Source organism: Rhinolophus hipposideros (genome assembly GCF_964194185.1).
Source record: "Rhinolophus hipposideros genome assembly, chromosome: 12".
NCBI lineage: Eukaryota > Metazoa > Chordata > Mammalia > Chiroptera > Rhinolophidae > Rhinolophus > Rhinolophus hipposideros.
In genome coordinates this window covers 36,695,353-36,708,401 of record NC_138058.1, presented here as the reverse complement: position 1 = coordinate 36,708,401, position 13,049 = coordinate 36,695,353, and the positions used below count along the sequence as shown (strand labels likewise).

Below are 13,049 nucleotides of genomic sequence, written 5' to 3'. Positions count from 1 at the left end.
TCCTTGTAATGAGAACTTAAGATCTGCTCTCTTAGCAACTTTCAAATATAGAATACAGTATTGTTAACTATAGAATTTATTTCTTAAATACTTAATTAGAAATTCTAAATCACATATTTAAAAAACGAAAGTACACAGTTCAAAATGATGGGACATTTTCATTTAAAATAATTACCATTAACATTTTTAGATTAATACTTTAACAGTAGTAAACAAGGATTTTATAGTTCTATTGCAACATTTAAATCTGAGATCTCACACCATGGTCAGCTCCAAGAAAGCAGCAGTCTGGAAGCATAGTAGGATGTCTGGGGTCTACATCTATATTTATTGAAGCATTATTCCCTAGAATCAAAACATATTAAAGTTTTTAAAAGTAGAACAGTTCATCAAACGAAAATAAAGGCGTACCTGGCTGGGTACTTATTTCATTGTATACACAAGAGTAACCAAATGTTTCATAATTTTTTTATAAATATTTCACTGTATTATAATAAACAAATTCTGAAATTATGATTATGAACCAAAGATTTGGGGATCCAAAGTTTCAAAAAACAGAGTCAATCCATAAATTAACATAATTTAATTTAGATTGGAATCCTGGTCAGAATTCCATTAAAGTTTAAATAAAAAATTCTATAGAATGATAAAGATCTTTACTACAAAAAATCCATAAACCACAAATTTAAGAAATACTGATCTAAATTATTTTTGAAAAGTAAGACAACTACTATGGTCAAAAGTATAAAACGACTAGAAATATAATGAATGGTAAAAATAAGCATGCCTAAGATTTGGGTTTTATAAAGTTTTTATAATTCTTTCACTTCTTGTGAAGTTTTCCACTATACGTTAAGGAAGGGTTCAATTCCTATTAAATTGGAAACTTCCTGTACTAACAAAAACAACAACTAACCTTGCTTGCAGAATCTAAGAAAACACTATTTCTACTCAGCACTAGATTCTTTATAAATTTTAATTGTTTTAGAGTACAGTAGAAATTTCAGAAATTTTACTAATTTTTGAAGATGCACAGTGTTATTTAAGGTTAATTTAAATTTCATTTTTATGGTAAAAATGTCTTGATAAGTTCTATACACTAGATAGAGTATAAGCCTTTGGCTAAGATTGGCGACAATATAAATACAATTATTACAATCGGGCAAAAAGGTAATCAAGTAAAATAAATGATTGCAAGTCATTCATTGAAAAAATATAAAAAGTTAACTTATCATCTCATTTGCCAAACCATTCTTTACCACTAACACAAATTCCACATTAGCCTTTAGCAAAGTCATCTGCTAGTGACTCCAGAAAGTACTTTCACTGAACAACAATGGCTATATTAACTAATCTTGCAATTAATTTGCTAAAATCTTGGTCGTAAAAAAGCAAACCAATGCCTGAAGTGAAAAAAAAATTAAAAATAAAGTTAAAAAATAAAGTTAAAAGGTAAATAAAGTTAATAAAGTTAAAAGGTAAACACCGAGTGAATTAAAAACCAGGCTTTTTTATGTTGAACAATGAGAAATATAATAAAAGGTATATTTATAACCTGATAGAAATAATTACTTTAATGGAGCCATGAAAATAAGTTCTACACTTCTTTGAAGAAAGTGTTTTTATTCTTAGTAGACACTTGTTCCCAAATGCACCAAAATTTGGTTAATTATTCCACATTAAATACTGTTGGACTTTAACAAACTGAGTAATAATACTATTTGTAGAACTGCTGCACAGTTATGCTTTCCTCTTCTCATAATAACACGTCACTTCTTTTCCCCCAGGTAGTCTGTTTTGTCTGGGTGGAAACTGTTAAAATTGCTCACTACTTGGAATACGATTCACACCAGAATTTCAAAATACCCTTTGTAATATATAACTTTTAACAACACATCTACTTGAGCAAGGAAAAAGGGAGGAAAAAGGTAAATAGGTATCTTCTAACCATCTACTAACCATCTCCTATAGCATTTAGTGTGAACTCAAATATAGTTCAAAACATCTAAAATCTTGAGGCAGAACTTAAAAACTGTTTTGCTTGCTCATAATGAAAATACATAAAACAATCATTTTATAGAATTTAGTAATATTTAAAGGATGATATTTATGGTTATATTAACATATTCATTAATTTCATATAGTATAATAAAGAAAATACTTCAAATATAGTCAAGTATGATTTTGTGCTTTTTGTTTATTCTTCAATGGCATGCATGGCTCACTTCAGGTTCTTTATCCTCCTCCATTTTTTTTGTCAGAAAATATACCTAGATTTGTTCACAATAATCTTCTCTAGTTTCACAGATGAAGACTTCATTATTTCTAACATAGTTCTTTTTCCTAAGTAAGTTTTAAAAAACCTGCTTCACTGTTTCTGTGCTAATCTCTGAATGCTGCTTCCACTGGATCATCACCTTTTATAATGAAACACCTCAGTACTTGCCCTTTTCACCTGAAATATTTACATTTAAATACAGAGCAATGAAGGAAACCACTGTTCAACCCAAAGTTTTAATAGCTGACTTCATGCAGAAAAGTCTTAGCTAAGATCCCATTGTCATTTTTAGATTCATCCTCGTAAGTAATAACAAAGTATAATCAAACACCTAAGAAAAAAACAAAAAAGCTCATTAATCCTCTTTTTCCTGACCTAATGCAATTCTACGTGCTGTCGCACTCCGTGTAGGTTTTTCTGGCTCAAGTACCCAAGTCTTCTTATCGATTTCATCCATAACATCCCAGAAGGTCTTCAGTGATTCCAATGCTGCCAAAAACTGACTATGAATGTTCACAATGGAGCTCTGTGAAAAGATAGAGGAAAGATGAATGAACTGTATATAACACTGTCAATAGCCGATAATCTGTTACTTAAAATACAACTCCATTTAGAAATTTTAAGCTGTTTCATCTAAATCTAGACTTTAGTAAATAAGAGTCAACACGTCCTGCTTCACATCTCATCACCTCCATCAATATTAAAAGAATTCCTTCTGGATTGTCAGTAGACCACATTCTCAAGAATGGCTTTTCTAAAACCATATCTATGAATTTTATACTATACATATGGCAAAGTAACTACTAATACAAGAAGATACGTATGTACAATTTTATTAATGTGTGTAATATATATTGGGCATAGTGGCTACAATTTTAGTGTGGAAATATTCTGTTGTAGTTGTCAAGTTAAATGCAGTACTATTTGTGAGTTGATTAGTTTTAAACATTAATAAATAACTCCAGACTTAATTAGGCAAAAAGTATGAAAGCTTTTACTCTTTTAAAAATTAAACAAATTACAAAGATTTCTTTCGATGTTCAACTTTTAGCCAATACCAAAATTCAGTATTTCAGACATTAATCCTTTATAGGAGTTAAATACACTTTCACTAAAAGGTAAGAATTAAGGCCATCACTGAATTTAAAAATCAATTTATATTTTCTTTCAAATAAAATTAGAAGTTTATCATAAAATAATGTGAGATATTTAGGAGATATATTTACTAAATATTTTTATATAAAAAGCAATCAAAACTAAACTATTTTTTTAAATTAAGGATTTTGTTTCAAATAAGCATAGCATAAAAAGTTACTGAAAATACTACAAACTGTATTCATCCAAAATAATGGATGCATGCCAACAATGCAAGAATATGATACACTGAGTTAGATGAAAAGAAAGAACTCCCTTAAACATGTGTTTGGTACTTATGAACTTAAGGAAAACCCACTTGATCACTTCAATCAGGGTTTACACTTCGATGAATTCATGGCTGTTTTCCAAAGGTACTTTCAACTCTTCTAAACTTGTATACACAGAAAAAAAATGTAACAGTAGGAACTAGAGCTCAATGTCCGAAAAGAACCTTTTAGAATATTGAAGGTAGAATATCTGTTTTTTTCCTAATATGCCATACTTATCTACAAGTTTAGATGTCAGAATCCAGAAATCAGAAAACTAAACTTCCAATTTGTTTTTCTCTACTATGGGCTGCCTTTATTTCCTTCCACTAAATATACCACTATTCTTTAGATACCCAAACAAGAAACCAGTTGTGATCCTCGTAGATTTCCTCTCTTACACCTAATAAATTCAGTAAGTTAACATAGGACTTGATTCTATTTTTACCATACTTCTTGATAATTCTATCCTATATACCATTAAAATAAATCCCCTATTTCTTGTTTCCATATCCAGACCTGCTATCTTTGACTTCAACTACCTTACTGCTGAGCAGCCTATCTAAAATGTAAACCAGAACATATCCCTCTTAAAACCATGCAAAACAACCTAACTGAACTTTTCCCCCATCTAGGTATATTCACCTAAAATCCATTATTTATATTGCAATTAAGTTGATTTTTATATTCTGCAAATCTGATATTATAATTTCCTGGTTTACAATAAAACAGTTTAAGTGCAATTCTTCTCAAAGTGATGTTTTTTTATTTGAATACCACTACCTAATGAGAGCAACACAAGTTTGAAATGCTGTTCACTGTGTAAGTGAACTGAACTAACTATAACTACATGACAGAGAAAAATAATCACTGATGACCGTCATCATTCTATTTTTGATATATACAAGTAGCTTGTAAATTATGTTTTATGTTATTGTTAGAGATTAAAACCACAGTTCTTTATCGTGGCTTGCAATTCACACTGTTTAATACGTATACATAGATATGTTTACACAGAGTAAACAGAAATCCTTTCCATGGGTATATTTACTACTCCAAGCTTTAGGAACCATCTTCTCTACGATGATCCCCAAATTTGTTTAGGTCAGATGGAGAACTCGAGAACTATTCAGCCATCTGTCTATAGATGATTTCTATATATCTGTCTAATAGATACATCATATTCAGATTGCTCCAAGCTGATCTCATCGTCTACCCAGAGAAATTTCCCCCTCCTACTGTTTCCGTCCCACCCTTGGTGAAGGGATACCACCTGCCCAGTTGCCCAAGCCAGGAATGTAAGCATAGTCTTAGACTACTAAAACAACCTTCTAACTCAATTTTCTTCCTTATGTCAGAGTCCCCTAAAACTCATTACTCACACTGTAATTACACTGAATTTATTCTGCAAATCTGACACTATAATTTCGTAGCTCATAATAAAACAGTCATTGATCATCAGCTGCATACATAATAATTCAATTGCTAGACAGTATGTTGGGTTTTTTTTAATAGGCTTATTGAGGGATAATTGATAGACAAAGAACCGAATATATTTAATGGTACAAACTGATGAGTTTGGGCATATGCATATGCCCATGATACCATCATCACCATAAAAGTAATAGACATATCCAGTACGTCCCAGAGTTTCCTTGAGTCCCTTTGGATTTTTCATTTTTTTTTGCACACTTAACATGAGACCTCTATTCAACAAATTTTGAAGTGCACGATACTGTACTGTTAACTATAAGCACTATGTTGTACACTAGATCTCTAGAATTTATTCATCTAACAAAACAAACTTTATACCCACTGGTATCAAACTATAACGGCATGAAACTGGCATAAAAGCAGATACATAGATGAATGGAACAGAATAATAGCCCCCAAATAATCCCATGCCTATATGATCAATTAATCTATGACAAAGGCAGTAAGAATATATAATGGGGTAAAGAGCTTTTCAATAAGTGGTGTTGGGAAAACTAAACAGATACACGAAAAAAAATGAAACTAGACCACTGTCTTACACCACATACAAGAAAAAACTCAAAATGGATTAAAGACTTAAATGTAAGACCCGAAACCATAAAAGTACTAGAAGAAAACATAGGCAGTAAACTCTGACATTGCTTACAATTTTTTTTTTTCACCTATATCTCCTCAGGCAAGGGAAACTAAAGAAAAAAAATAAACAAATGGGACTACATCAAACTAAAAAGATTTTGCATGGCAAAGGAAATGATCAACAAAACAAAAAGAAAATCTACTGAATGGGAGAAGATAGCCACCAATGATACAACCAATAATGGGTTAATATCCAAAATACATAAGGAACTCATACAACTTAACAAAAAAGTAAACAATCTGACTAAAAAATAGGCAGAGGATTTGAATAGACATTTTTCCAAAGAGGACACACAGATGGCTAGACATGAAAAAATGCTCAACATCATTAATCATCAGAGAAACGTAAATAAAAACCACAATGAGATATCACCTCACACCAATTAGAATGGCTATCATCAACAAGACAAATAGTAACAAGTGTTGGAGAGGCTGTGGGGAAAAAGGAATCCTCATACCCTGTTGGTGGGAATGCAGACTGGTGCAGCCGCTATGGAAGGCAGTGTGGAGGTTCCTCAGAAAATTAAGAATAGAATTATCATATGACCCAGCAATCCCTCTCCTGGGTATCTACCAAAAAAATCTGAAAACATTTATCCGTAAAGATATATGTGCTCCAATGTTCATTGCAGCTTTATTTACAGTGGCCAAGACATGGAAACAACCAAAGTGTCCTTCGATAGATGAATGGATAAAGAAGTTGTGTATATATACACAATAGAATACTATTCAGCCATTAGAAAAAATGAAATAGTACCATTTGTGACAACATAGATGGATCTTGAGATTATAATGCTAAACGAAGTAAGTCAGACAGAAAAAGTAGAGAACCATATTATTTCACTGATATGTGGTATATAAAACTGAAAACAACAAAAGAACAAGACAAACCAATGAACAAACAAAAACTCGTATACACAGACAATAGTTTAGCGGTCACCAGAGGGTGAGAGGGGAGGGGGTTGGTAGATGAGGGTAAAGGGGATCAAATATATGGTGATGGAAGGAGAAGTGACTCTGGGTGGTGAGCACACAACGTGATATATACAGATGATGTATTACAGAATTGTACACCTAAAATCTATGTAACTTTACTAACAATTATCACCCTAATAAACTTAAAAAAAATTAACCTTTTTATTTTCTTCTTTGTACTTTTCCTATTTCCCACAATAACATATATTATTTGTAAAATCATAAAACTGTATGTAGACATAGACATAAATGGTCTATTAGCCATCCTTTCATTTCATGATGTGCACAATATAGTGAAAAATATACTTAATTAAATGAAACTAATATTTCAACCATGTGTCAGGACAATGTTGGGATCTCTGATACAAAGACAAAAGCACCCAGTTCTCAAGAAGAACACAACTCTAATCTTGATGGTAATGAAGTATCTGATATTAACCAAGATACACTCAGCCTCTGGAAGACTTAACATTGCATTTATAAATATGGGTGCACACTAGATAAACTTCTAAGGTGACTTTCACCTCTAAAAGTCAAGAATTCTAAATATAACTCTTTGAAAATCCATAAAGCAGGTAATTCTGTCCACTTAAAAGTACCTATATTTCCTTCCAAGATGTCGATTACTATACTGTACTCCCATTTACTTCCAATTCTTACTTATAAATAGATTTTATAATTCAAATTATATATTTATCCATTAAATATAAATAATTCATGGTTTAATGTACAGTAATTATTTCTTCTTTAATCAAATGAACTAAATATCAGAATCAAAATATTTGGATTATGTTTTATATCCCCATGTATTTAAGGAAAAAGTCAAAGATGCATTATAGAGCTACTATTATTTTTTTAAATACATGTAAACATTTCAGCGTTCCAAAACTTTTGAGTTTTTGGAATAAGTTTGGAACCAGAAATTCCTAGCAGAAATAGCAAAGCAATTATATACCTTAAATGTGGTGAAGATCCAAAATTACACCCAGAACATTACAACTGGTTTATTTACTAATCAGAGGAAAATATCATCCTTTTTTTCTTTGCACATATGAGTAGACACAGCACCATGATTAAAGGAAATGAAATAGAGGAACAATGACAGAAGACAGAAAAAAACTAGAGAAGACAACAGAAATTACCATTAAGAAATATAAAGAAACACAAAGTTTGGAGTCCCAAAAGCAAAAAAATGTCTTATGTAAAATAAAATTATCCCAGAAACCAAGAGTATGATATAGAAGCTTCTCCACTAAGCCTGGCTATGGTGGGAGAGGGGAAAGAACGGGATGTAAAACAACTCTTGTCCTTAAAATGTCAAAAAATAATAAAGAAGAAGAAAGCCTGAGAAAGTTCGAAAATGTAAAACATTCTGCGTACTCCAAAGATTTGCAGCAAGGGCCCATGCTGAAGGCATCCCAACGAGAACAGGTTATTTTATCTATCTACCTTGTGGTCTATTTTTATGTAGGGTAGGGCTGTAACAGGAAAAAAAAGGCACACACCAAACACCGGAAATTGGAAGAGCTAAGTTGAACAGGGGAGATACACTCTGATATGGAGTCCAATCTTCCTGTGTGAAAAGCAAAGGTCAGAAGAATAAAAAGAATGTGTTAATCTTGAGGAAAAAAGCAGACATCTTCATGTCACTTGAAAAGAACAGGCATAAAGATATTAAGAGATCAATCCAATATTAGGTTCACCTAAGACACTTAATGAAATTCTCTGCACTAAAATCAGAATTCCTGGACTGTTCTATATACGGGCATCGCAGTGAAAAGATCTGTATGTGGGATCCCTGCGTTGATTCACTGAAAATTTCTAAAGAGATAACTGAAAAGATTTTTTAAGTCTGTTCATTGTGATAAACTTGGCATTCAAACCTGGAGATCGTGAACCATTAGAAAGTCTGGTCAAAGGTCACCAAATCAAGACCTTACAAAAAAAAACGTTTTACAAAGCTTATTATATTTCCTGACTAGTTTCATAATGCTGAAGCACAGTCAGTATGTTTTGGCAATGCTTGCCAATTTTTTTATATTAGAAGGCATGCATGAATCAAGCACCCCAATATTCGAGCAGGGAAAGGTCTTGGTTATTCTTGTTCATGTTTAACAAATAAAATAAACCATCAGAAGACTAGGCTGTATCATTATTCTAAAAATCTTAAAAGCTGTCACATTTTCTTATGAAGCATAGTCAGCAAATAGGGAGTCCGATAAAGAAGTTGTTATAAGCTCCATGGCTAAAGGATGTATCTTTAGTGAAAGAAATCAGTGGTCTGGTTTCCACAATGTCAATAACCAATATCCACACAAATAATGATGAATTGTTTGTATGCTTAAATCTAAACTCTTCTTAAAACATGCTAGCACCAATTAGTGAAATGGCGAGAATTTTTTTTTTACATTCTGCAAAGAAACTAGATACAAGTATAACCTAAGAAGTGGTATTAGTCCTCAAACTCTGTTCTTCTTTTTCAGTTTTTTATAGTTTTTTTTTTGTTTGTTTGTCTTTTTACCATTCTAGCTCCTTTACATTTCCATATGAATTTTAGTTTCTTAAAATCTGTTGGGATTTTGACTGGGAATGCATTGACTCTATAGATCAATTTGGAGAGAACTGACATCTTAACAATACAGAGTCTTCTAACCCATGAATACAGTATGTATCTCAATTTACTTAGGTTTTTAGGTAAAAATTCACAGACACTTCACCAAATAAGCTATATGGATGACAAATAAGCACAGGAAAATATGCTCAACATCACTGGGCATTAAGAAAATACAAATTAAAATCACAATGAGCTATGACTACATACCTTTTAGAATGGCTAAAATGAAAGACCATACCAAATGTCAGCAAGGACATAAAGAAAGAGGAATTCTCAAAAACTACTGTTGGAAATGTAAAACCACTCTGGAAACTGTTTAGCAGTTTCTTAAAAAGTTAAACATACACCTCCTATACAATCCAGCCATTCCACTCCTAGGTATTTGCCGAAGAGAAATGAAAGCATATGATTCATACAAGACATCCACATAATGTTCACAGCAGTTTATTTGTAACAGCCAAATCTTGAAAACAACTGATACCGTGTTTCCCCGAAAATAAGACCTAGCCAGACAATCAACTCTAATGCATCTTTTGGAGCAAAAATTAATATAAGATCTGGTCTAAGATTTCTATTGTTCTTGTTCTTGTTTTTGTTCTTCTTGTTCTTCTTGTTCTTCTTCTTCTTGTTTTTCTTGTTCTTCTTCTTCTTTTTCTCCTCCTCCTCCTCCTCCTCCTCCTCCTCCTCCTCCTCCTCCTTCTTCTTCTATTATTATTATTATTATTATTATTATTATTATTATTATATTATATAAGACCCAGTTTTGTATTATAGTAAAATAAGACCAGTATTATATTACATTATATTACATTATATAAGACCCAGTCTTATTTTACTTACTTTACTATAAGACTGGGTCTTATATAATGTAATGTAATGCAATATAATTTTTGCTCCAAAAGAGCAAAACAATCAGCATTCAAGCTGATTGTCTGGCTAGGTCTTATTTTTGGGGAAACACAGTATGTCCATCATCAGGTAAATGGATAATATGTGGTATATCCATGCAATGGAGTCCTACTTAGCATAAAAAGAATGAACTACATGCTACAACATGGGTGAATCTCTAATTATGCTGAGGAAAGAAACCTGACAAAGAAAAGTAAATAGAATTATATAAAATTCTAGAAAGCACATCAATAGTTGTCTGGGGACCAGGGGGACAGACAAGAGGGACAGAAAGGAGGGATTACAAAGGGGAAGGAGAAAAACTTGGGTGTGATGGAAATGTTTATTATCTTGATTGTGAAGATGATTTCATGGGTGGAAACATTTGCCAAACTCACCAAATCATACACTTTAAATATGTTCAGCTTATTATATATCAATTACACCTGAACAAAGCTGTTCAAAAAAACCCTCATTCTGATTTCCAGATAGTAATGAATCTATATAACAGTACCTTCTTTACAGTACTTCTCAACAATTAGAAGCTTTAAAAAAAGATTACAAAATAGCAACACTTCTAACAGTAAGGACAAAGACAGAAGAGTAACTGTTCATAAACTCACCACTTAGAGAATGAAATTTTATCACTTCTATACATATATAGAGAGAGACATGTAAAATGTGTATATATTGGAGAAGGAGAAAAGGTATATGTGGGAACTAAGATGTTAGCTATTCTCCCATAACTGTTATTAAATTATGTTAAACTAGGAAAGCACTTAAGCAGAAAAGTGTGAACACTGCCAATCTCAAAATGTAATGCTTATTATCTTTAAAAGCATTTTGTTACTTTTATAATACCTGAAGTGATATAATAATGTCAGTCACTTAACCAGATCTTAGAGTAGAATATCTTCATCTTAAGTACTATTATTTCCAGTATTTTAATAATTTTCTCACAGTTTCGAAATGTGATCTTTTGTGCTCTGATGACACTTAAATTAATAGCATAATTTTCTGGTACTTACAATAGTTGTTTTACATTCTGATTTCTTCTTTTATACTTTCCTATAATACTTGAAGATAAACCCTCTAATAATCATTTTTGTCTTTATCTCTGAGGAATTCAAAAGGCTTCAATAGAATAAGAAAATATCAAGAGATTAAACTTTTTAAGAAATTCAATTTTAATATTAATTATAATTTTCCAATCAGATATCTTTAAAGAGATAACTCTCTTACATATTCAGTTTATTTGATCTTATTTGCAAGCTTAATTGATGTTTTCAACTCTTGGTAGGTACTTTCATAGCTAAATCTATTTAATCAAATGCTATTCTGTTAATCCATATAGAATGTTTCACTTCTTCTTATACTTAAGTTTATTTTGACTATAACTGACCAGTAATGACTTAAGATTTGGCATTATTTTTAAGTCATGTGAAAAGGGTCATTTGTCCCTTTTCATAAGGGTCATAAGTCATTTGTCCACAAGGTCAAATGAAACAGATTCACTTCATGTATAGCCATTACAGAATGATTGTAGCAACTCTAATGTAAAAAAGACTAAAGAAAGAAACATCTGTCAAGTGTATGTTGAAAATAAATAAGCACTTTCAATTTGATCCTTAGCTATGCTATATTGTAGGCCATTAAAAATAACAATACTAATAAAAATGAAGCCAATTAGGAGAGGATTCTGGGTAGATGGTGAAGAGTCTATCTCCTCACCTACACAACTAAACTAACAGAAACAGTCGATGTACCTATTTTGGAACTCTACAGTGTTCGCTGAAGGCTTATAACAATTTCAATCTTAGCTTGGCAGGAACTACCCATCATCCAGTCCCAGAACCATGACAGGCAGCCCTACACACACTCTGGGAACAGTTTGCACATGGCTTATAGGAACCAGGACGGGCAAAAAGGACCATGTCCTGCAAACATCAGGGATATGGGTCCTGATCACTGATCACTGCTTCTGATCACAGAGAGACAGACAGAGATTTTTGGCTATTGTTAATGCATCTCCCCACACTGCTGCAAGTCCCTCGCCCTCTTCAAGTGAGTTCCATGGTACTTAAAAATCCAGCACTTTTATTTATCCCTTCATTGTTCTCTTTTTCCCCTTTTGAGAGCCAAACATTAAAGACTAGAACATTCAGAAGCAACTGCATATACAGGTGAAATTTGGAAGTGTCTATGTATGCCCGCAGAACGGCAGAGGCTCAGAAAACACCAGAGAAGACCTTAATCTTGTACTGTAGGCTGATCCTTGGCACAGAGACAGCTTATAACAATAATAAAATAAACAAAAAATAAGGGAGATTTTGTTCTTTCATCTCCAGGGAAAGGGAAGAATCTGACTTGCAGAGTTATTACAGTATTGGTTAAAATTTCCAGTTTTCAACAACAATAAAAGAATTATAAGACATTTTTAAAAAAGGAAAGCATGGCCCTGATTCAAAGGAAAAAAAATAAATTAACAGAAACTGTCCCGAAAAAAGACCTGATAGTGAGTCTGACAATTAAAACAACTGTCTTAAATATACTTTAAAAAATTAAAGATGTGGAAAAAGTCAAGAAAAGGATGTATGAACGAAAAAGAAACATCAATAAAGAGAAAAAAACCCTAAAAAGATACCAAAAACAAATTCGGGAGTTGAAAAGTATGCTAATGGAACTGAACAATACACTAAAGGAATTCAAAGGCAGATGTGAGCAAGCAAAAGAAAGAATCTGCAAACTTGGAGATAATACC

At 32.1% G+C, this 13,049-nt stretch overlaps 2 protein-coding genes across 2 annotated transcripts in view; one reads left to right on the top strand and one right to left on the bottom strand.

Annotated features, from left to right (window-relative positions):
* The window catches only part of VRK2 (VRK serine/threonine kinase 2), a 202,089-nt gene that overhangs the window by 99,640 nt on the left and 89,400 nt on the right, over positions 1–13,049 (top strand). The gene's annotated exons all lie outside the window — the stretch shown is intronic.
* FANCL (FA complementation group L) overlaps positions 1–13,049 on the bottom strand; it is a 56,500-nt gene that overhangs the window by 3,517 nt on the left and 39,934 nt on the right. Inside the window, exons 8-9 of the mRNA XM_081068807.1 lie at positions 2,654–2,804; positions 262–345 (exon numbers count right to left, since the gene is read on the bottom strand). Of these exons, the coding sequence (XP_080924933.1) occupies positions 262–345; positions 2,654–2,804 (235 nt within the window). The remainder of the gene's footprint in view (positions 1–261; positions 346–2,653; positions 2,805–13,049) is intronic.